Source organism: Thermobia domestica, chromosome 8 (assembly GCF_964235325.1).
Source record: "Thermobia domestica chromosome 8, izTheDome1.hap1.1, whole genome shotgun sequence".
NCBI classification, from domain to species: domain Eukaryota; kingdom Metazoa; phylum Arthropoda; class Insecta; order Zygentoma; family Lepismatidae; genus Thermobia; species Thermobia domestica.
Window position 1 is genome coordinate 182,243,884 of NC_137461.1, and position 25,342 is coordinate 182,269,225.

At 36.1% G+C, this 25,342-nt stretch overlaps 1 protein-coding gene across 6 annotated transcripts in view; it reads right to left on the reverse strand.

Annotated features, from left to right (window-relative positions):
* Positions 1-25,342, reverse strand: part of LOC145693363 (juvenile hormone esterase-like) — a 1,331,986-nt gene that overhangs the window by 246,593 nt on the left and 1,060,051 nt on the right. For 5 of the 6 annotated variants that reach the window (XM_081769289.1, XM_081769291.1, XM_081769293.1 and 2 more), the window contains one exon: positions 5,693-5,828. The exons of the other annotated variant lie outside the window; for it this stretch is intronic. In XM_081769289.1, the coding sequence (XP_081625415.1) occupies positions 5,693-5,828 (136 nt within the window). The remainder of the gene's footprint in view (positions 1-5,692; positions 5,829-25,342) is intronic. 6 annotated transcript variants of the gene reach the window in all.

A 25,342-nucleotide genomic window follows, 5' to 3' on the forward strand; every position in this document is an offset into this window, starting at 1 on the left:
TCAGAATGTTTTCACGGCATTGATTAGTAATACTGATATGTACTACTACTCCATCTACATCGCCTAATATATAATATACTCTACAACAGTTGATCAGATTTAACTACCGTAATATGAGTTTCATCTCCCTTCTCTAGAATAAGCATCAAATCTGCCCACCTCACAATGTTGAAGACACCCAATGGCGTATTTAGGATTTTATTTCGAGGGGCTATGCCCAACACAAGGAAGAAAGTGGGCAATTGCCCACCTGAGTTTGAGAATTAAATATATTTTAATTTATGGATAAATTGAAATTATAATTTCAAGAATTACAGATCGATAAATCCTACATGATATGATACAAAAATTTAGAAGTGAATCTAACCTTTATTCAATTCATACAAGAAAAAGGAAGCGTCCTCTTGGCCTTCCTAATTTCACGGGCTAATTATTCCCCCGTTTTGATTTTCTTTAATTCAAACATTTCCTTCTTTTAAAAATAACTAAACGATATAATTTTTCCTTTGTTAATAATAACTAAAGTGCTATCATGTTGATATCCGCGCAGGTTGGTGTGGAACTCCTCTCAGCTTTGGTGTTACTGATAACGGCCGACTTGAATCACAACTGACAACGGTCGATAAAGTATGATAGGCGAAATGAAAGAAGGTAACGTCAAGAAAAAGAAACAGAAAAGTAGAAAGGACGAAAGAAAGAACAAAAGGACGTAGTTCTTACATGGAATGAAATTTGACAAATATAGTATTATTTGTGAACAAAGAGCATAAGAAAATGGAAAGGGAATGACATTCTTAGATATAGCAAGAAGGATTATTATCGTACGTGGAGTGCGAAAAACTAATTTATTTCGGGGGGAGCTTCATACCGCTAGCTTCCTAAATACGCCAGTGAAGACAATTTTGCTACCCTGATTCTTCACACAGCATTGTTTTTGAACTTCAGAAATATTTTGAACATCCCTTATAGGTATATATATGTAATATGTGAACTGTCTTATCCGCCCCCCCCTTAATGTTGAAGACAGATTTGCGCCGATGCTGGTTAATACATATATGTTGTCTGGTTTCGTTATTTCTTGATTAGTAACATGTAATTCGTTAACCTGAGTGAAAGAATTTATATTATTTTCTCTTTCACCCATTGTTGTATTGAATATAACATATGTTATTGTTAGAGAAATTTTAAATTTAACGAATTTCAACTGAAAAGAGTCAAACAAGTATCACAAACTAGAGAGGACATTATTTCAAATCACCAACGAGAGACACCTCTGCAACGTTTCCAAGGTCAAGTGGCACCTCCGCATTCAAGATACTCAAGTTCGAGGCCGAGTCAGGGTTCACATCTCCTTATCAAGAACAGAACATCCGTTAAAGCAGAATGTGAGTCAATCAAGACTCCGTATACAAGAACCACGAAGTGTCACATTTTACAAACATTACTATTAGCGATAAATCCAAAACACATAAAATTAACCCTAGGAACAGAAAGGGTGGAGGGTCCGGAAGCCCATACATTATATTTATTAAATTTTGTAACATTTCAAATTGCATAAAAAATCTGAAAATATTGATATTGTCAAGCTTGACCCCATTCCACATAAAACGTACTTGCTTAGTTTTAAGTGTTTATTTTTTTCTATTTATAAATAAAGAAAGTGCTGTGGGCCTCAGAGGCCCCTCCCCTGGTAGTACTAAGGGGCTATTCACTGAATAGGCTAAGTGCTATATTCCAGTGTTTTGGCTATTTATTTGTTTTCTTTTGAAACGATTTTGATATTAAAACATGCAGGTACACTCTGAACTATTATTCTGGTGCAGTGTTGCCAACTGCACTTTATAAAAATTCAGTATATATATTTTTTCCGATTATTTTTTGGGACCTAAATATTTTGTTTTCTCTTAGTTTATTCCTTGAAACCTGCTAATACCTAAATATGTCACTTTATATTATAATCACACACACACACACACACACACACACACGTGTATATAAAGAAAGAGAGAGAACCAAGTTCCAATAGAGATTGAAAAGAACTATGCTGCTGCACCTCTGGTGTTATCAAGTATTTTTAATCGTCGAATCTACAAGCAGCACCTGCAACACTAACTGAAGACGCATATTTCATAGCAAATTGTCAGTTTGTTATTCTGTGACATGTGACTGTATGTGGGAATCTGCAGCACCATTGGAACAATGGCAAATCGTGCTCATCGACAAAGTTCAATTGAGAAAAATCTTAAAGAACTTTTAAAGGAATCTGACATACAAGGTAGTGAGCTCGAACATAGCAAGGTGCAAATAACTCTGTCAGATTTGGATGCAAAAGACAGTGATTTGAACATTTTATTTGATAAAAGAAATGGAACAAATGGAAGCAATGGTGCGTTCCTTGCAATGAATCCCTTGTAATATTCATGATGTTGTAGAGGTGTTAGTTTACAAAACTGACAGACAAGTCGTAGCTTGTTTGCTACTTTTTACATGTTCATTCCATAACTAACTAACTAACTAACTAACTCTATGGCCTATGGAACCCGGAGGTTCAGTGCCGCGTTCACAAAAGCTCTCCACTGACTTCTATCCTTAGCTAATTGCATCCAGTTTCTACTTTGTATTCCTATCTCTGCGAGATCCATCTTAATATTATCCTCCCATCTGCGCCTAGGTCTTCCTAATGGTCGTTTTCCTATGGGTCTACCAGTCAAGACTTTGAAAGCGTTTCTACTTTCTTCCATTCTAGCTACATGACCTGCCCACCTAAGCCTCCTAGACTTGACGACCCTAACAATGTTGGGTAAACCGTATAAACTATGTAGTTCCTCGTTATGAAGCTTCCGCCATTCCCCATTCCCGTTCCTCTTGGGTCCGAATATTCTTCTCAGGATCCTGTTCTCAAATACTTTCAGTCTATGTTCTTCCCTCAGAGTAAGCGACCATGTTTCGCAACCATACAGAACAACAGGCATGATTATCGTTTTATATATTTTAAGCTTCAAATTCCTCGACAGAATTCGCGATGACAAGAGATTTTGAACCGAGTAGTAACACGAATTCCCTGCTTTTAGTCGGCATTTAATTTCTTCGTGAATATGATTTTCGTCTGTTAATATTGATCCTAAATATTTGAAAGTATCCACTTTATCAAAAGCATTATTTAATATTTTAACGCCTCCACAATTTGCCGTATTACGGTCCCGACGCACTTCCATGTATTTAGTTTTCTCTGCATTTACTTCTAAACCCATGTCCCTGCAAGCGTTTAATAAGATCTCTGCATTTATTCATGTTCATTCCATAGGTGCAACAACTTGACGTTGTGCTACTAGAAAAATTGTAACTTATGAGTTGGCAACACTGCTTCTTTGGTGACATCCCCTACAGTATCCAATGAACGACCCTCACACTGTCTATCTTTACTCGGAAACAAAATTTGGACGAATTTCGCCATTCCAAGGATAACCGGGATCGAATTGTTAAAGATTAACCCTGAATTCATTGGAATACTGAAGTATACCCCACTATCCCCATTCTACCCCACTTTACTGCACCACCACCAAAATGCTTTTAGAAGCCGCCTCTGTACTTATACTACACTGTACTAAGTCGCTATTGATGTGTTTGATAGTTTTTCTACACAAACAAATAAAGTAAATAGGTCATAGTTACTGGCATAAATAAAAATGGTAACTTAAACAATTACACACATATAGTTTGCAACACTGTACTTAGGAACCTAGTGATAATAGAGAATAAAAATATATGATGTCTTAGACATCGCAAGTTCATATCAGACAAGATAAGTTATTTTCCGTGAGAAATAATGACCTTTATTTTGTGGGCCTCAGATCCCCCTCCCCGCTCCCGTTGGTATCCCATGTAACCCAAAAATACCTTGGTGTTCCTAGGATTAATTAGATTTGCGGAGCGATTCAAAAACACGTCTACAACGTTTAACAACAATAACACAATATGTAGTATAACAAGAATTGTCCATTGAAGGATCTTACTTCGTTATCCCTTCTCAACTCCTTAATCCACAGTGAAAGTGTGCTGTTAGATCAATATACCCTATGGGAAATGAGCAACAAATGGGGAAGTTTAAAATTTTCGATAGGCACATTGTTTACTTATTCATTTCTAGTGTTATATGAATGTAGTGTTCAATTTCACTTAATGTGAATAACAAGAATAAGTATTCAATATAACAGACAGGAATATATTAAAGTTTACGTTTACATTATGCATAATTCTTTATATCCCGAATTTGGGTGATTCTTGCATGTACTCTTTTATATTTTATATTATTCAAGCAACCAGAGGCGGCGAAACCGCCCTGGCTGCCCGGGCTATAGCTCGGTCAATATTTAGGGAACTATCAATAAAAATATTCATGGCGTATTATAAATGATAATAGAAATAAAGTAATTAATAACCACTCTCAGGTTTCCCGTCAAATCAATTATTGAAAACGATGTAATAATAAAAATAATGTTCTACTTCCAAAGACTGTGTGTGCTGCTTTTGTTTCTCATCCATTACTCCTACCTCCCAACAGTTTTCTTTTTCCTTCTTTCTTCTGCTTTCAACTACCACGAAAACACTGTAGAGATAACATTCTGTCAAATAAACGAGTAAAATAACACGAACATGGACAATATTATTTTCCCTTTGTCACTTGTCCGGTCGAACAGAGCTCTTACTTACTCCACAAACTTCTGCTCCTCTCTTGCACTTTGTTTACGTTGATTAAAGAACTTCCTGCTTTTGAAAAAATGGAAGATACTAAGAATTATAGATCCCCCTCTCCTGGTGAAATACTTTCTTCTTATTTCTAACGTCACTCATTGTGCATATCCCGCGAACGAACGAGTGTAATAGTATATATTTTCACACTTTCCTTAATAGTAGGACGTTAACATAAAAATTGTGCACTTCTGGAAAAAACGTAAAACTTTCAGGAACACTTGTTTACACCCGGCAGAAGAAATCTAGGGCCCAAAGTTTTCGGCCTCCATATTGGAAAATGGTCCCTACCTCTAGATTTCTTCTGCCGGGTGTAAACAAGTATTCCTGAAAGTTTCACCTTTTTCTATAGAAGTGCACAATTCTTATAAAATTGCCCACTTAACCTCCGTACTATAACAGAACATTGTTCCAAATAATTACAGAAAAGTAATACCAGTGCTGTAGCTGAAGTTATGAATAGACGAGCAGAAGTAACGAAGCATTACTTTCAGTCCAAACTTAATGACTTCGTTGAAGTTTATGATAAAGTTTTGGAGAACGCAGAGGATTGAACTTTGAGTCCTACATTACATAGAAGAATCCCTAAAAAAAGACGATATAGCAAAATACGACAATGGTCATGTTCAGCACCTAAAGAATATTACCGTGAAAAATACTTTGAATCCTACGACTTGGTTTTAAACACCGTGATCAGAAGATTTGAGGACTATATTTTTTCTGTGCTGTAGGAGATTGAAAAGTAATACTAATGGAAAATCTGTTCACATATCCCCAGTTTTAATCGAAATGTATTGAAAGGACATACATTTTGATAAAACCACAGTTAAAGACGCTTTCCGAACCTACTATAAATACATATAAAATAAAGCAATTTGAATTATTATTTATAATTTAATTTTAGCATTAATTTTATGTTTCAGAAAATAGCTTTCTTACTCACCTACTATATCGTACTCATTGGGTAGTCGAGGATGATATCCAAAGTGATCGAAAGCGTAAAGAAAAGTATCACAGTAGCGGGAGTTAATTTGGGCGCTTCTGTAAGCAGGTGCTTTCACCCAAATCGTGCCTAGAAGCTATAATATAAGAATTATTCAAATACTAAGACCAGTAATATCAACAACACTTAACATTATACATGTTGCATATAGCATACAAGAAAATATTTAATTACAGGTAGCTACATTTATGTAAGAATATTTTAAATATGAAATAATACTAAGCTTATATGTCCTGAATAATTTTACACATTTTTATATCAGAGTTTTATTTCATATCGTAAGTGTTGGTGTGTAATAATCCCACGATAAAGAAGAATGTGAGTAAAGGTGTGTTAGTGACCCTCTTCGATGATAGTACTTGCAAGTATCGTCAAAATTCTAAGCAAGAGAACAAAAAATATTCACTCACATACACTTCAACCTATTCGTTCGGATTCAATTATCGTAATTTCCATTACTGTTTTTAATAACAATACACACATCCTAAATCAGAAACCTAAAAAAGGCATAATAATAAATTACAGTATGAGAATGTGCACAATCAAAGTAGTTACAAAACTGCAACTACAAAATACAAAATTTTTACAATTAAGAAAGGAACATCTATAAACGCCAGTAACATTCATCTCTTGTTCTTTGAACTTCAGGCTGTATATACTGTGAGTGTAGTGGATTTCAATCTTTTTTTTAATTCCCGTTTGGGAAGCTATTTTTGAGGGTATATGGTTCGATTCATATTTGTCCCTGCGAGGAGACAACATTTTTGAAAAATTTATTTACTAACGTTGTGTTCCAGGGTTAGAACCATAAGATAAAATATTTCTTTGCCCAGAGTTCGGTGCAACATTCACGACCAAAATATAATAAATTGACCACCACAGGATACATATGAGGCGCCTAGTATCAAAATCTGCCACACCCATTTCGCTTAATTTCGAGTAATCTCGCAAAACGTGCAATGAAGCTCCATATACACACGTACGAAGTCTCATATTTGAACTAGTTTTTTAGTATGAAATATTAAGCTTTAAAACAATATACTGTTTCCATGGAATTCCTTTAGATCAATCATATAACAAGCGATATATTACTCAATTTCGGTATAAAAAATGGATTTGGCGGCTTTTGATACTAGGCGCCTCATGTATCTACTAGAACTTGACATCCTTAGTCTGCAGTTCCCATGACCTTTGACCCTACTGGCAGAAAATTGGTATTCCTGAGTAAAAGAGAGGGAAAGGGGAAGCAGAAATTACGCTCTACTTTCTTTTTCTCTATATGCGGCTACCTGACATTTGCCAGGGGTGTTGTTGTGGCCCTGTGAATGGGTCCTTACTTTTGAGAGTAAGTGGCCGAGGAATGAAAAATATGTAGTTTTAAAAGGATATTTTGCGGTAGGATCATTAACTTTATTCATTAAATTTGCAGAAGAGGTATTGCTGTGACACTGTGGAAGAGCCCTTATTGAAATTTTGGGGATCAGTGGCCGAGGAGTGAAAAATATGTGATTGTAAGAGGGATCTTGTCGGTAGGGTCATTAAAGTTCTTTATTAAATTGTGGAAATGACTTTTGTTTGGTTGAGGGTGTGACGGCGGCCCAGATTGGGAAGTGATCCGTTGGTTGATTACTCATTCTGTCATTAGTTGATACGTAGTGTTGATTGACAAGTGTGTGTGTGTGTCTCTTCGGCTTTTACTGAGAATTATACCTATAATATATATATATATATATATATATATATATATATATATATATATATATATATATATATATATATATATATATATATATATATATCAAGAGGTAGATTCCAAAAGAACCTAAGTCATTTTGTGAATTTTGAGATATTGGTTCTATCAAGTTCCATTTTAGCATCTCCGTATATTAAACTGACTTTCATACCAAAACTCCATAAATCAAATTAATTGTAGGTAAAAGAAAACAGCGCTGTTTTCCAAAATGTCCTTAGTCAACAGTATTCTCTGAAGTTATTTTGTAACTCATGCATAAAAACATATAAAACTCTTGCTATATATGATAATTTTATCGTTATCTTACGAAAAGTAGACAATTGCAATTTTCTTTTATGTAGATTACTTTTCTTTCACAGAAATAAAATGATAGAGACACACACAAAAACATAATCTCCTGAAAAACTCACCTTTTCAACAGGCACTTTTGGAATTCAGCCTAATATATATATTCCTGAAGAACATATATATTCAACCAGTTAACCTTGTAGAACCTTATATTTAAAAATTTTATTTAATGTGGTATCCACCCTCTAATGACGATCGAATACGATCGTCGTATCATTTTCCATGTTTTTCCTTCAACTCCTTATACTTGCTTCCTCTTTATACTTCAGACTGCAGCCACCGGTTGTCTACAGTAAACTTATACAGTCGTCCATTTAAATATTGTTCCTCATATTTCAAATTATCAAGAAAAACTAACTTGAAAAAAATGAACTAGTAGCCACAAAATATATGAAATATGTAAAATGTATAAATTTTTAGTTCCTGTACACTCCGCGTGTGGCGTTTTGATCGGAAAATATATACATATATTGCAGACAGAGAATTCATGTTTCGGTAGTATAGCAACCAATTCAACGGTTGGTAAGCTTTGCTCACATATGTGGAGAGTCTTTTTAATCGTTTTATAAGAGGGAACAGCGAGAGCGAAATAAAAAGCCTACCCCGGTGCACGTGATCTATGATTCTCTCTCTCTGTATATATATATATATATATATATATATATATATATATATATCTTTATCTGTCTTAGCCCGTGTAAGTGATTTCGTTCCACAGCATGTAGTTGGTTGTTTACCGTAATATCATACCGTGAAGAATCGAGGCTAACGTGACACAGGCCTTTGTGCTGATTCGGTCAACGAAAGTCACGTGATCAACTTACGTTAGCACTAACATTTACAAAGTGTGAACTCGTGTGTTTAATTTTTATATTAGGAGTTCTCAGAATCTACTCGGCCGATTCTAAAAATATTTCACTACTGGGAAGATCATTTAATGTAGATTATGATATATTATAGTTTATCTCGAAAAGTAGTCCCTCGAGCGCTGGGGCGTCATTTTTCCATTCATGAGAAATAACAAATTTTCAGAAACTACATAACCAATTTCAAAAATTCATACGCTATTGGAAACCTTATCTAATGGCAGTAAAGATACACTATATTTTAACCCGGAAAATGGGCCTTTGGGCGCTGGGTATCTCATTTTTGATTCATTATATATAAGAAATATACAGCAACTACTGAACTGATTTTAAAAACTCTTTCCTTGTTTGAAAGGTTGTCTAATGCAAGTGATGATACGCTGTATTTTATCCTGGAAAATTGGCCCATGAGCGCTCGGGCGTTATTTTTTTGTTTAGTTATATTTAATAGAAATTTTCGGAAACTGACTGAACCGGTTTGAAAAGTTCTTTCCCTGTTGGGAAGCTTGTCTAATGCCTGTGAAGGTACACTGTATGTTGTCCCGGAAGTGGGCCCTTGGGCGCTGGGCGCGTCATTTTATGATTCATTATATATAGGATGATTCATTTAAAATTTGTCTCCCCCTGTGTCTCGTAAAAGAGGGGTTTATTTTAAAAATGCCGAAACCCGTCAACTATAGTTTTGAGAGGGACAGATAATTGTGGGAAATTCAGCCCCAATGCCACACTTTCTGCGGTCTAGTGGCGTAACCTTCATTTTTCGTCAATGACAACATGGGTCAAATAGCATATCGTTTGAAAACATATTTGATACTAGTTATGAAAATGTGATTGTTTTGAAATTTCGCCCAATATGTTAGGAGAAATTACGTTCATAAATGTTACTCATTAGACACAGGAATTCTCAAACAAGATTATGTTTAGCGTTAGTAAACGTTATGAACACCCTCCATTACCAATCATGCTGAGAAATCAATATCAGCAAGTCGTAATGTGAGAAATATTAGACGTGTTGCACCATTTCCGGCGGCCTAATGGCAAAACCTTGTTAAATTACCCACTAGAGTAGCAGAAACATACGTAAGCTGTGTTGTAATGCACATAACGCGTGTTGTCTTAGTTAGTATTGTCTAGGGTAAAACATTCATTTGCTCTCAATTCAAATATCGAGCACAGAATACGACATTGGAAAGCTCGTTTATGTACAAAACTACATTTTGAGCGGAAATGCAATGAATACGGTGCGTGTGACAGTAGGGTGGTCCTTAGGTATATGGGAAAAAATAAATTTTCGAATTTCATCCGCCGCACCCCCTATTTCTTTTCCTTAGGTAATAGAAACATCATACATAAAATTTCACAAAAATTCATCAACGTTAACCCGTGCCGCAAAGCAGTTGATTTCTGTAAAAAGACATCCATTTCAATTTCAATGGCACTTGATTTATTGTTTGTCAATAAACGTATAATAATTATCACAAATGTAAATAGGACAATATAAAGCTTTCCTCTGTAATTCAGAATTGACAGGATTTCAAATAGAGTCGATTGGTTATCAGGCAACGAGCTACAAGCATCATGATCATCGTCCGTATATATAGTACTTATGGTAATGCAGTGTTATGAATCACTGTGGAACAGATATTTGGATCTGTTTCTCATGCCACTTGCTTCGTTAGTAAAATTTACATGAGTTAGAAATCAATCAGCTAATAAATACAAGTAAAAATGGTAGTCTCTGATATTCCAAAAAATGGGCAAAAAATATATTTGAATTGTCGATCGACTTAATGATAACTTTTACTTTATAGGCAAGGTAGCTTTTCCACATCCTGGAAACAAGTTTCTATAGTCTTTCACCACTTGCAAAAGGAATTGTTTCTGTTCTTCATTTTAGTTAGAACTGCATTGTGATCCTCCATTAGCTTTACGCACTCTTCGCTGCGTCATTTGTAACATGTAGCTTATCAACTACTTTTTTCTCGAAAAGAAATTCATCATTTGTCGACCAACAAACCGGATCAAGATCTAGAAAACCTGTAGAAATCCGAAACCTTTCGAAGAACTTCTTCGTGTTTAATATCGCAATATCAGCAATTTCTTTCTCTTCAATATCATCTATTTCACTAGCGTGCAATTCAAATCGTTTCATCGTTTCATATGAGTTGTCAATATTTTAGAATTTTTCTCCTATTTTGTGTTTTGTTCATTATTGACATTCTCGTCAAAGAATGAAAGTGCTTACACTCCTCTGAGAGTTACCAAAGATGTTAGGAAAACTTCAATAAAGCCACTCTCGAGACGAGTTTATGAGTTTGTACGTTTGAAGGCTCTTCAAAAATTGTAAATCTTGGTGTGGTGAACGAGATGCACTGGGACAAGTAAACCAAGCTTTTGCATACAACATAAACCAAGATTTTTAGAACAGGAAAAGTGCACATTTGACGCAGTCCTTCTACTTCCCGCTCATTTAACTTAAACTGATTACTAAAGAGAAATATTTTTAAACATCGTAAGGCTTTCCCCATCCATCTTGCCTGATGTACAGCTCCAGGGAAACGGAAAGAAATACCTCCATGAGGCGTACTTACTAGAAAAATTACTGTAAGCTCCAAATATTCTCTGAAATCTTCTCTGCAATGCTTCTCTGGATTTCCAAATTTTGAACAGCAAAAACTAGCGTATCTTTCTTCATATTGCAAGAACTGAATTAACACTTCGATCAGAAATTCATGTAACAAAATTATTGTGTTGAAATCTCGGCCACTCTTTCTGGAAACGCTTAAAAATTGGTACCTCTGGACCGGAAGAAAATGAAACACATTCTTCAAATGCACACTTTAATATCAATTCAAAAATGTGATGCCTACATGGAAGATACAAAAGACCTTTTTCCAATGTCTGTTCAAGAAGAATACCAGCTCCATTGATACGTCCAGTATTAGAAGAAGTAGTGTCCCAATGCCTCTGATGTTGCGATTAATATGTGCATGGAGCTCTATCAATCAATTTATAGCGATCAAAAGGCACAACGAGTCTTGAAGTAATAAAACGTACTTTTCCTCTTCTTCTCGGAGATCCTGTCACTACCTCATCAGAATCTACTCCTTCCATTGAAATTGCATTTTCTGTTTGGCATACATCTTCGTCTTCACCACTTGAATTGATAATCGACTATTCACCCTTTGCGCTCACTTCACAAGTCGTCCTTTTTGCCTTTGAGATATAAGGAATTCCTTGTCCTCTCCTGAATTTGTATTAAGTCTAAAGCATTTGCATGCGCTGTATCAAATAAATCGTCTAACATATCTAAAAAAAATATGTCTTGTCTCCTCTTCCCTTCACTATTTCCTATACTTGATTTTTGAAACCGATGTCACATTTCGTACAATCCAAGGAGTTTATCGATGCTATGGTGAGTATCCTTGATCGGTATTCTTGCTTTAGACCAAAACATTTCTGTTTCACGAATTGATAACCGAGCATTCTGTTAAATGTAATTTCACATTCGTATGTTATAAAAGAATGCACCAAGTACTTGTCTGTTGGACAGTAACTTACAACCCAATATCTGTTCACTTATATTACCAACAAGGTAAATACCACTACAATAACTGATTTCACTAGACACCGAACACATAATGATCACTTCGTTCATTTAATCACATGTAATGATATAAACCCACAACGAAATATTTCAATTCCCTAAAAATAACAATCATTTCAAAAGATCACAAATAGGAAATACAAAAACTCAAATACACGTTACAAATAGTCTAAGAGTATGTTATTTATAATAAAAGTTGTAATTAAAAACAAAAGAGAGAACGATTTGGTCGTAAATGGTCGTTAAAAATAATTGTTTGAGATTTATTTATTATTTCCAATTTAATTTTGTTCATAAATCTGCTCCAAATTACACAAAAATGGGATTAAATAGAAGAATCTAAATCTGTGAAGGTACTGCCATCTATTGAGCAACATAGGAAACTACTGTTTTCTAAAACCTGTTCCTATAAAGATTAAAATGTCTTTGCGGCACCATTTATCGTTGTCATAATAGGGTGCAGCGTTTTACCACTTTTTTTTTTCGGAACGAAATGTAATACCTGGCAAAAGTGGCCCACCCACATGGACATTACAGGTATAGATTTTTTTCAAATCAGATAATATCTTCTGTGAGAACTAATGCCTCAAAGTTTCAAAATTTCGCTGAAAATTACAAAAAATACCAAAATTGTTCATGAATTTTAGTTATGTTAAAATAAACATATTTTTATATTTATATATGCCAGATGCTATGAAAAATGACATTCAAGTCTCAAAATGCCAGTTATATGCCCCTGAGGTGGGATAGGGGTGCCTCCTCTGGGGCCCGCAAAGGGGGCAAATTCAGTACATTGAAGCGGTTTTGCAGGCCCTTGCTCACCTGGTCATATAGCCTGTTCAAGCGTCTACCACGTGGATGTGGCTGCACCTAAGGCTCCTCCGCCAGCCCTACCCAACCAACCAACCATATATAGGGATGGATGAAGTAACCAATTCGTCACTGTCAGGAACAATTTTCACAAATTGAGACTTTGATTGCAATTTAGACACAGCTTGCCTAGAAAGTAAGGTTGACCTGATCATCCCGTCCCTAGCATCACTTCCACATACTCGGGAGGCTGCTTCAGTGACTAATTTCACTATCCGTTCTACTGCCATCGTGCGGGTGGAGGACTATTCTTTCACAGTGTTGTTAGAAAGTGAAAGTTTGTCCATGGGCTATTTGTTTGATACCGTCTTTAGAACTGTCGGTACATCAGTGCTCTCCCAAAAGATCATTTCAGTGTTATCTTTCGCCTCAAAATTCAGTCTGGGGATGATGTTATATCTAATAGTGTTATGAAGATTCTCTGCTTCGTGTTTTCGAGCACTAAGAATCTTATGTACATCTTGTCGGACAGCAAGTAGACCATCAGTTATCATGGCGAAAAGAACATTCTCTGGGAGTGCGAGAAATGCATTCGTCAGAATGGATGAACGGATTACAGCCTGGTATTCATTTGGTAAGTATCTAGACCTGTGAAAGTTCTCAAAGACGTGACAAGGACAATTAGCAATGGGAGACTTGAGATAAGTGTCACAGGTCTTTACTGAGTTTTCTGAGCTCTTCTGACTATGATGAGGTAAGTCACATTTTATTGGTTTCAATTACACCATTGGAAGCTTTTCACAGTCAGATAGGTTTGAACCTATGGGACCTGTGTAAGAATAGGGACTTGAATTAGCGCCAATATTCGTGAACAGAGCTCGGAAAGGCAGTTCATTAAAATGCAAGAAACAAATAGCCTGTTAGTTCCTTTAATTTTCGACGAATACCTCCCTTCCAACCAGTGTTAGTGTTTGTTCCATCACATCCAAGAACCTCAACTTCATCAAAGCCACCTTCGATTTGGTTCATGATGTACTCGAAAATAGCCGCGGTCTCGTCATGGCCAAAGCCAGAGGATGGTGTCACGTTACCAACGTATTGAGAGTTAGGTTCAGCCACAAGTGATAAGTGCTCTTCTGTAATGATGCCTGCGTGTGTTTTAGTGTCTTCCCTTTGACCATCAAAGTATAGGCTTTTAATGGGATCATCATTTCTAGAATGTTCTTTTAAATTCCGAGCAGTTTCGCATGCCTTATTTTGCTCCTGTCCACAATAAAAGCAGAGTTATGTTACTAGATTGTTGAAAAGTTATAATTCCAGTCTTTAAAGCTGACTGAAGCACAGTTGATGTTATATGTGCCGCAGCCCTTTCGTTTACATTGTATCTCTGAGCAATCATAGCAGTTTCAGTCAAATCTAGCTTCGGTTTAGATGCTCTGTCTCTGGGTTTGGTCTCTTCTTCAGAAGAGCTTTCCTCTGCTTTCTCTTCAAGGTCTGCTTCATTGTCACTGAAGTCATTTTTGTGATATAATAAATAAGATAAAGAAATACAGAATTTTCTGTGAAAATAGTGTTTAGCAAACTATTATCTGTAACGGCCAATTCATATAAGCTGAAGGCAACAGTAACCAAATATAGCGCTTGAGAAATGGCGCCCAATTTGAAGCGTATCCGGCTCGTTCCTGATACTGACGCTGAGTTACGCAGATCGGGACAGAAGGGCGTTGCAGTATTGTGAGGTGGAGGGGTGGGAGTGTCATGGTGAAAAATAACGATGCTCTGCTACCACTATGAACCACCAGTAGAAGGAAAAGGCAAGGACGAAAATAGCTGTAGAAACGCTTGATTGTACTGAATTTGCCCCCTTTTTCGGGCCCCAGAGGAGGCACACCTATCCCACCTCTGGGGCATATAACTGGCATTTTGAGACTTGAATGTCATTTTCATAGCATCTGGCAGATATAAATCCAAAAATATGTTTACTTTAACATAACTAAAATTCATGAACAATTTTGGTATTTTTTGTAATTTTCAGTGAAATTTTGAAACTTTGAGGCAATAGTTCTCACAGAAGATATTATCTGATTTAAAAAAAAAATCTATACTTGTAATGTCCATGTGGGTGGGCCACTTTTGCCAGGTATTACATTTCGTTCCGAAAAAAAAGTGGCAAAACGACCCACCCTATTGTCATAACGAACTCAAATTTACAGACAACACTTTGCTCATTAAAAGGAAAAAGATTAAGGGGTGCGGTTTCAGATATACACAACTTGAGAAATAAGGACCACCCTAGTGTGACAGGTTTGAACGTATACGGCCTAATTTAGCGATCATTATCGATACAGGCTGTGTAAGCATACAATGCACGAAACGAAAGTGTCCGCATTTCCGGAACGGAAACAGAGAGCAGGATGAATATTCCAGCGAGCTAGTCATCTTTGTCTTTGATTATTGCGAAGAGTCCGTCAAAGAACAAAGGTACCATTATTATCAAATCTTCCTGTTAACTAGGAGAGACATGAGTCATACTGATGCACCGTCTCAGTGGTAGAGCATTAGTATTTAGTAGACTTAACCCTTTAGTGTCCATAGCGAATATATTTCCCAAATGGTATGCGATGCATTAGATCACACACAATGTCACATTTCGCCAAGGTGTTTGGCACATATTTCGTCTAAAGTGCGACGTAATGGCTAGTGGTTTCATTTTCTTCCTGCAGGTGGTAGTTTAGTAACAACATGTGATTCAGTGCAGAGAAGGTAGTCGGATGTGTCGTATTTGTTGTGCGTTTTCTAGAAGTCATACACGGAATAACTTTTGTTTACAGAGGTATGTAAATTTATGTAGGTTGTATTTTGTACTTTTAGAAGTAATATGAACTATTGTACTTCTCAAGTTCATAATTATGTGCTCAATTATGCGCTTTCCTTGACGTCATGTTTGGTGGGAATATTCTTCCCACTGGCTTTCCTGAGTATTTACTTTGTACTCATAAGCCATGTTTGAAATCATTTTGTTCAAAAAATATTGCGCATTTCATTAGACTGATTCCAGTAAAACAATATTTTTGGTTGTTTGCAGTATTTGGAAATTTTACCTCACAAGAAAGACAAAAATAAATATTATTGGTGACTTCCAGGATAATAACTTGCAGCGTGTGCAAACTTCAGTGCAAATAAATACTTTTACTATTATTCAAATAACATTTTGCAAAATATAATTTTGTAAAATATAATTTATAAAATCACAAAGGAAATAATAATATTACAAAATAAATTATGCACGCCTGCATTGTTTGTTGCTTATTGTTTTGTCTGTTTGTATTTCTCTTTCCACATGTGTTTACTCGCATGATATATCCTTTTCTTCAATACACATCCACGCATCCTCTTTTTCTGTATAGCTATCTCTATATTTACACATCTATTTATAATTTTACTTATTTGTTGTTTTGTTTTCGGTTACAGATACATTGTTAGCAGAAGTTAAACCTAAAGTATGCTTTATATAATTGACTGCCAGACAATCCTGAAGATTCGTTTGATAAATAGAGAGAAGTATCATCAGACAATGACGAAGAAAAACAAGGCACAGCAACAAGCAGCAGTGCTTTCAACTTGTGTTCTTCAGCATCATCTCTTGTCTACATTATTTATCTCTTCAGGTAATCTTTGTAGTTCTGAAACAGACATTGAGGAATTTTCTAAAACAATTGACGTAAAGCCTATCCTAACAGATAAAGATGAAAGCATGGGAAAAGTGTGGGTGAAGATGAGAGTGAAGGTGTTGGTGAAGAGCGTGGCTCAAGTGAAGAAGAAACACATTCTGGCGACTGAAAAAGCAACCACTTGCCCAGAGTAAAGGACTGTGTGGAGATCTACACCATCAACATTACTTAGTTGTTTTGATAATTTTCTTACGTCAACAAGGCTTCTGGGACTGATAGGAAGGATCACAAGGAATCAGCAATGCAAGGAAAGAAGAAAAAGGTGAAAAATAATCAAAACTAAAACCAGGAGAATATCATTAAAAACAACAAACATAAAACATGTTGCGTAACATCGTACCAGTATCAATGGAATAAGGCAAAGGCTAATGAACTTAAAATACCAGTTAATGCCAAATTTCATAACGTAGAAGTGCATCTAAGTGTTGTAATTCCACAGTATTGTGAAGTGACTGTGTATTGGATATTAAGTGACGATGAGATAATTGTATAAACTCTAATTTAATTCACTAAATTCGATTATTTTTTTAAATTACATTATTAACGAAAGAAACATGAACTTTTGAAAACTCATTGAAAGAAAACTTTGATCAGGATTGTACTTTTTCAAACACCGGTAACAAGCTGATCCAAACAATCGTCCTTGGAGTTCGCAAAATGCCGTAAAATCACCTGCGATGATCTCACACGTTCGCGTTTCTGATCCGCATTCAAACATTTCGGAATCCAATTGGCAGAGAGCTTGTGCATGTCCAACTAATCTTGGATTATTGGCTCAACACGTTCTTTGGATATGTGCACTTCGTCAGCTATAGCCTGAAGCGAAATCCGTCTAATGCTCAAAATCAGGTCATGAATGTGGTCCATTTTTTTTTTCGAAGTTGACACTGACACTAGGCTGTCACACCTGTCACCATCTTCTTTAGAAAATTCACTACGCTTTTTAGTTCGCACACCATTTCTTCACACTGGAATATGAAGGACACAGTCCACCCAATGTGGCTAGCATGCAGCCATGGGTTTCCTTGGGCGACTTCTCTTGCAGGAAGAAGAACTTCATTACACCTCGCAACTCCTCTGTGGTGAATTTGACATCTGGCTCCGCCATGGTTCATTCAATTACCTGTAAAATAAAAACCGTTCATGTAGAATCGTGAAATTTGGTACTTAAACATATAAAAGATCAACATTTCACATGACATCAATTACATCCGGGTAGTACATTCGGAAGGGAGTCGGGCCGAGAAGTTATCCGCCGACTCCAGTATATCAAGTGACATCAATAAACAGTGACGTATTTGGGATTTTGTTTCGGGGAGGGGCCATGCACAACACGTGAATTAGCACTTACGTTTTTCCTTTTCGGTGACGACAAATTTTAATGAAATTGTGTATATACGAAATTTATTTCGAGGGGCTTGAGCCCGAAATCCACCTCTCTAAGTACGCCACTATCAATATATTTACGGTTACAACTGATTTGAACATTTTTATTGTTGTATGCATTATAAACATATGGTGAATAAATATTTTACTTGTAGTTACAAGTGGCTACTTTATTAGTTACAACGAGAAAAATGACTGCACTGGGACATTTTGCGCGTAAGGTATAGATATTCCTCACTCTGCCTCTTGATAACTTAACGCGTTCTATCATTTATGCGGAGAGTCAGAAACTTTAAGACGGGTTTTCTGGCTATTGCAGTTTGTAATATTGACACTTTAAATGTGCACTCCTACCTCGCGAAAAATACCGCGCAAGTTCATTTAGCAAAGTCTGCTTTCCCCTTGTCAATAACTTGTGTTCTACAGTTATTTCCGGTAATCTTGAACGACATGGACACGAACACAGACACATCGAGAACATTTAAAATTCCAAAAGTTCTCCCACCGGGAATTGGAATCGGGATCCTGTACACAACAGGCGGATGTGCTAGCCACTAAACCACACAGGGAAGTTAAAAGCTCAGCGCGTTTTAGTAGTTCTACTGGAAATGCTCGCTATACGCACTTGTAATACATTGAGTAATTTATTCGAGAGATGCAAAGCATTTTACTTTGAGTCCATGTCCTTGTTTCGTTTTTATGTTTATTCTTTGTATGTTTTGTATAGCGCATTAAATAAGAAATACATTTTTCACTACGATGTCCAGAAATACTATTGTGAATATACAGGTGTATTTGGACTCATAATAAGACATTTTATTTTGGAGTTCCGGATATTTTATTTCATAATTCATTACAGTCAAAAGCATAATCGTTCATTTAATGTTCAATCACTTTTCGTTTCTTTTTCTCTAAGTTCATTTGCTTTTCCTACTAGGAAGTTTTCTTGCTGTCTGTCATTTCTTTCATATACATGTAATTTCTCAATCAATAAAAACGACAGATTGTTTCCCTGTCAGCATTCCTATCATCACTTTACCTTTGGTTAATCTATGAGCACGCACTTTTCATCGAAACTGAAGAAATAGTCTACAACCCAGGATATCAACCCGGAAGGAACATCGAACAAAAACCTTTGAGAGACTTTTGGAAGGAGGAGTCCGCATCGCAAGAGAGACTATTCAACATATAGGAGCACGAGCCACGATAACGAGTTTAAAAGAAGTTCACTTGCTCTGACTTAGAGAGCACATTGCCTTCGTTAATATTGTAGTTATTAGTTGCGATGGATAATCCGTTAAAGAGCTATTTCGACTTTAATTAGATTTACAGTGTTCGGAACGTTGGTTTTCCTGCCCAGGTTTCCCACACTCTTAACATACGACTACTTGGACGCCCAGCTGACCAGAGAGAAGGATTGACGGACATCAATCCATTGGGAGAATCATCGAGAAAGAAACGCCGAGATTTACAAGTAAGTGCAAGTAGATTAACCAGTCCTAAAAGTTACTCCCTTCTCACCCCTTTCAACCCCTTCGACATCACAGTCTGTTCCTTTTGTATATGATTGGTTTTATTTACATGCAACCCAGGTCAGATCCTGTGCCTTACGCTCTGCCAAATTCAATATTTACACAACCCTGGGCGCAACTTGTCAGTTCTCACATCCCCAATTACGCTATCTACAAACGCATCATCTTAGCTTTCAAACTGACAAGGGGCGACTGCACATGGCGATAGATTCTTTAAAATCCTAATATTTTCAAATATTTTACATATGCCTACCTGCTCATGGTGGAATGCTGTGAGGTTTACGCCTTATTTATAGCCCTTACTCTTGTGCGCTGCATATGGCGGAGATATGGTTTTAACTTGTGTGGATGCACAAATATTTGTGACCCTCGATTTTTCTCATTTAGCTCATCATAATTAAGATTCATTTTTGCATTAGTCTGTTCGCCGCCCAATGTTAGACCTGCTACCTTCTCATGGTGGAATGCTGTGAGGTTTACTCCTTATTTATAACCCTCAATCTTGTGCGCTGCATATGGCGGAGATATGGTTTTAACTTGTGTGGATGCACACATATTTGTGACCCTCGATTTTTCTCAGCATAATTAAGATTTATTTTTGCATTAGTCTGTACGCCGCCCAACGTTAGAATTTGTTGAAATTCTATTTGTTTTACCACTCTCCCTCCACCCTCTCAATTTGCTGTGTTATTTTCTTTTTTATGTGTATGTTTAGACGTACTATTTTGAGATATTTAGAGAAAATGGTGAATTCTATGCAATAAGTCGTTTTCATCCGTTGATGCGTTGTGTGAATTTTATTACATTATGGCACAAGCTCGATTTACGTCTCTAGATTCGATTGTGCGCCCCACATTTTTTTCACGACAAGTATGGGGAGGACGTTATTCGTTTTTTTGAGCATTTTGAATCTTACTGTTATTTACGAGTTTAACGCAGTGAAGAAGCGTCATTTGCTGCCATATCTATTACGGGACGGGGCCTTGGCATGGTTTTTAGCATTAACTAGGACAGACGAATTTGTGAACTTATCGTATGTAGACATAAAGAGACATATGATTACATTAGTTGGAGGTTTTGTAGTTAGGAAGGTTACGGAACATACCATTCGTTCTAGAGATCAAAAAGATGGGGAACCCATTATCACATATATTTATGAGAAGCTAGATCTCATACTTAGTTTCGATAAAGCCATGCTTATACAGCAACAAATCAATTTCCTAGTTGAAGGATTATTGCCTCAGTACTTTAAACTCATATGCAATAAGTCGTTTTCATCCTTTGATGCGTTGTGTAAACTTTTATTACAAGATCAGCTGAGTTATTTGTGAATTATAAGACGCTTATTAAAGCTAAGTCGAAAGAACTAGCTAATATTGCAATACAGTACACCAGAATTCATCGCTAAGATAGCTGATGTTTCAAAGCATTTTACATTGAATCCTTGTCATTCTTTCGTTTTTGTGTTTATTCTTTGTATGTTTTGCATAGCGCATGGAGTAAGAAATACATTTTTCACTACGATGTCCAGAAATACTATTTTAACTTATCATAAAACAGAAATCTGTCGGTGAAGTAATATGGGGTAATATGTGGTATTCTATTTTTATACCGAGTTGCTTCGTGGCTAAGCTTTTAGCGTACGCAGCTTTGACATAAGAAACCCGGTTCGATTCCTGGTGTGAGCTCATGTGCTTCGGATTCCACGCTAATCAGTAAGTAAACACCTAATATAGTCTCGCTGCTGAAAGGAACGTTAAACTCAACATCAACTCAACGTTAGTTTTATACCATCAATACAAGCAAGGGGTAGACGATACTATCCTGCTAAAACCATGCATTTATTTCTTTGGCTCATATTACAAAGCATCATACTATTTGCGACATAAATTATAAAAGCTTTATGAAAAAGCAGCTTTATGCAAAAGCAGCTTTATGAACATTAAATCGCTTCAAGCGTTCAAATCGCTTTATAAAAATGTAGATTATGAATTATAGAAACGTTTTACATTGTAAGTAAAAATACAAGCATATATTGTCTTTATCTCTCTCACATACTCTCTCTTTTTTCCCTGTCTCTCTCTCACATACAGTATCTCTCTTTCCCTACATATAGACTTGTATATTGCAGTAGGTATCAGAAACATAAATAATTTTCATTTTGGACGTGTGGTTTAAGGTTGGTATTCAAATGAGAAATCTGTTTTCATTAAAACAAGGTTAACGTTCCTCATTTTCGCGTCTTCGTATATAAATGATGGACTTTGTGAATAAATGTGACTGAGATTTGAGATGTGACAAAACGAGTTGATTTTATTTTTTCGAACATTTCAAAACAAAACTTTATATTTAAGGAAATGTTTTCATATATTAATAAAAAAAATCCTTCCCTTCACCACAGTGGTCGAGCGCCTTGAACACTGAACCACGATTACTACGCGTTAATTGATTCGTTTTTAGTCTGTTTACGTGTATAATATACACGCAGTATTTGATTCAAAATAAAGGAGTTTTGTATTTTTTTTTTTAAATCTGCAATGTTGATAATTTAGTGAATACAATGATATAATGCCCTGCGAGTACTGTGTTTTGCCAATCTATTTGACTATAAACAAGCTATTGTTTTGAGTGACAAGAAAGGGCTCTTTATTTAGACAGGCCAGAGCACGTAACGCTTTAGGTGAATGGTTAGCGTTGAGATTTCCTAATTTTCCAGTCGGGGTTCGATTCGCGGCTTCCTCCTTTACAGTTTTTCCTATGTTTCATTTATAAGGCTGAGCTCCAGTTGGATGCTGCTAAACGGAGATAATCTCCGCTGGAGAAATTCAGTGATGATGTAATCCGGAAAATAAAGGAAGAAAAATGAATGAGTTTATTCTGTTAATGGTGTTCTATATTTGATATTATCCGTTAATTTCATGCATTTTTGAATTGTTGTTAATTGACACTAAGTATATTCCCTCCTTTTCTCTTTGTGTCTCAATGTGTAAATTTTCACAAATACTAGGGTCTGTACAGATCAGGAACCTTCAGTTATATTTGCAACCTAATGGGAAATATGTTTAGTACAGATAAGTTCTCCAACTCGTTTGAGTGTTATCGACTTTTGCATTTTTAATATTTACAAATATATTACTGCATACCAATATTTAGAATTCTCAAAAGTCATTTAGCGAATAATGAAATGGGAAAAGTTCTTCTTTCGAAGTAGTATTACGTATCAATCAGTGGCGTCAGAACCAATGAGCTCAGGCCCTGTTAGACCCCCAAAATTTTCATTGGAGGCTGGGCTCTTATCCCGAACGATTGAAACAGTAATTTCAAATTACTGTTTCAAATGCATTTAAGTAGAGTGTTTATTCTATACTTGTACCAGTCTGTGTTTACATGGTACGTTTAAAAAACAATAGATTATGCCAATTAGGTAACCATGGTAATTAGTATTCTCAGTTGTGGTTATTAAATTATATAATGCGTTATTATATATTTAGGCCAATAATAACTAAATTACCATATTCTACATAGCTGCACATTAGCATTGTTACGAAAGAGTATATTTAAAATCTAAAAAAAGGACAGGAGACATATTAATGACAGTAATTCACAATAAATTCATAAATAAGTATAGGATGAATAATATTCACGGGGCTGCAATCTAGACAGCAGAAAATAGACGAAAAGAATGAAGACAAACACATTTGTAGTTTTTTTTTTTTTTAAGGTAAGGGATTAGGTTTGTGAAATTTCTTTAATCATCTATTCTGGTTATTCTATCATATTTGGTTTCATATTAAAACAAACTAACCCCAGCCATTAGAGGGTTACGCCCTCTCGTTGGCAAAGGTTTTCAAAACATGTTGGTGGTGCTAATACATATACAATAGGTGGTCTAAGTGCAGTGCAAAAACAACAAGAAATTGAAAAAACACGTAAAATTAGTCTGGAGAAAAGAACAATATATAATACAGTGCAAGGTATCATATTAATGGTGCAAATATATATATATATATATATATATATATATATATATATATATATATATATATATATATATATAAAGAATAAACGTAATTTGATATATTTAAACAAGTATGATAATGATATGAAGTGCATTGACGTCACAATCACATTCGGAACATTAGTTGAGACACATGAAGGTTAGATCTTTTGTCTCGGGGCGACTCGAGACTGATGTAAGACGTAATGATAGCCCAATGTTAGTGATGAGTGAAGAACATGTGCTAAGATGGAAAAATATGAGGTAGATGATCTCTGACGATGTAAATGCCAAATATTGCTCTCTCTGCAGCGTCCAAAGTTGTTGTCTGAACATAAAGTGTGGTGAGGATGTTGAGCGGTGACTGCTGATATCGAAATGGAGCATCTGTACGGGCATCAACTCTTAACGTATCAAGATAGAGCGGATGAGCATTTGTAACGCGGGATTGAATGTATCTTGTCCGGAGTGTGGCAAGATGCTCGAAAATAGTTGGAAAGTCTATATGTTCGTAGGTCATGTAATTTGGATATGGTAGTCGAATACGATATGCCAGGCGAATAACATGGCGTTCCATAATTGCTAACTTCTCGTAGAGTTTAGGTGAAGCATGACACCAGGCAATGTGACCAAGTGTGAGAAGAGGTCGAAGAAAAACTTTGTATGTCTTTAGTAAGAAATCCGCACTTAGTCCCCAGGTCGTGCCCGTAAGGTGGCGTAGAAGATTTAATCGAGTTGATGCTTTTTGTGCCAGTTTTTTAAAGTGGGGTTTCCAGGTGAGTTTGGTATCGAATACCACACCAAGATATGTCGCAGAGGCGGTTGGTCGAAGAAAATGTCCGTCAACACAAAGATTAGTAGGATTTCGGCGTACTTTAGTTCTACGTTTAGGTGGAAGGAAAACAATGGCTTGTGTTTTCTCCGAATTTACAGTTAATTTCCACTTCCTGCACCAGATAAGAAAATTGTCGAGTGTCAATTGTAAGCTTCTGCTGATCTGAAGCATAGTTTTCCCAAGTGATAAAAATGCTGTGTGATCAGCATATTGGAAAATATAGACATTAGGCGGTGGTCTAGGCATATCTGAGGCATATAAGATATATAATAATGGACTAAGTGCGGAGCCCTGAGGTACACCTGTATGAGAAAAAACAGGTCTAGAGAGGGCACTTCCTATTGAAACATACGCTATTCGATTACTTAGAAAAGAGTAAATGAGACGGATGTAACAAGTGGGTAGTTGGAGTGACTGTAGTTTGCGCAGCAAGCCATAGTGCCATACCTTATAAAATGCTTTTTCTAAATCCATAAGGACTAGACATGATGGAAGAGTTTTATTGTACTGATTAGTAAGGACAGTAGTTAGGCGTAGCAATTGGTCGTTAATAGAAAAGGTAGGTCTGAAACCTGCTTGATGTATTGGTAACATATCGTGTTCTTTAAGATAAACATGTAGTCTGTTGACGAGAATCTTTTCAAATAATTTACTGAAGACAGAAGTTAACTGAATGGGCCTGTAGGAAGAAACATCATGAATAGGCTTGTTTGGTTTATGAAACA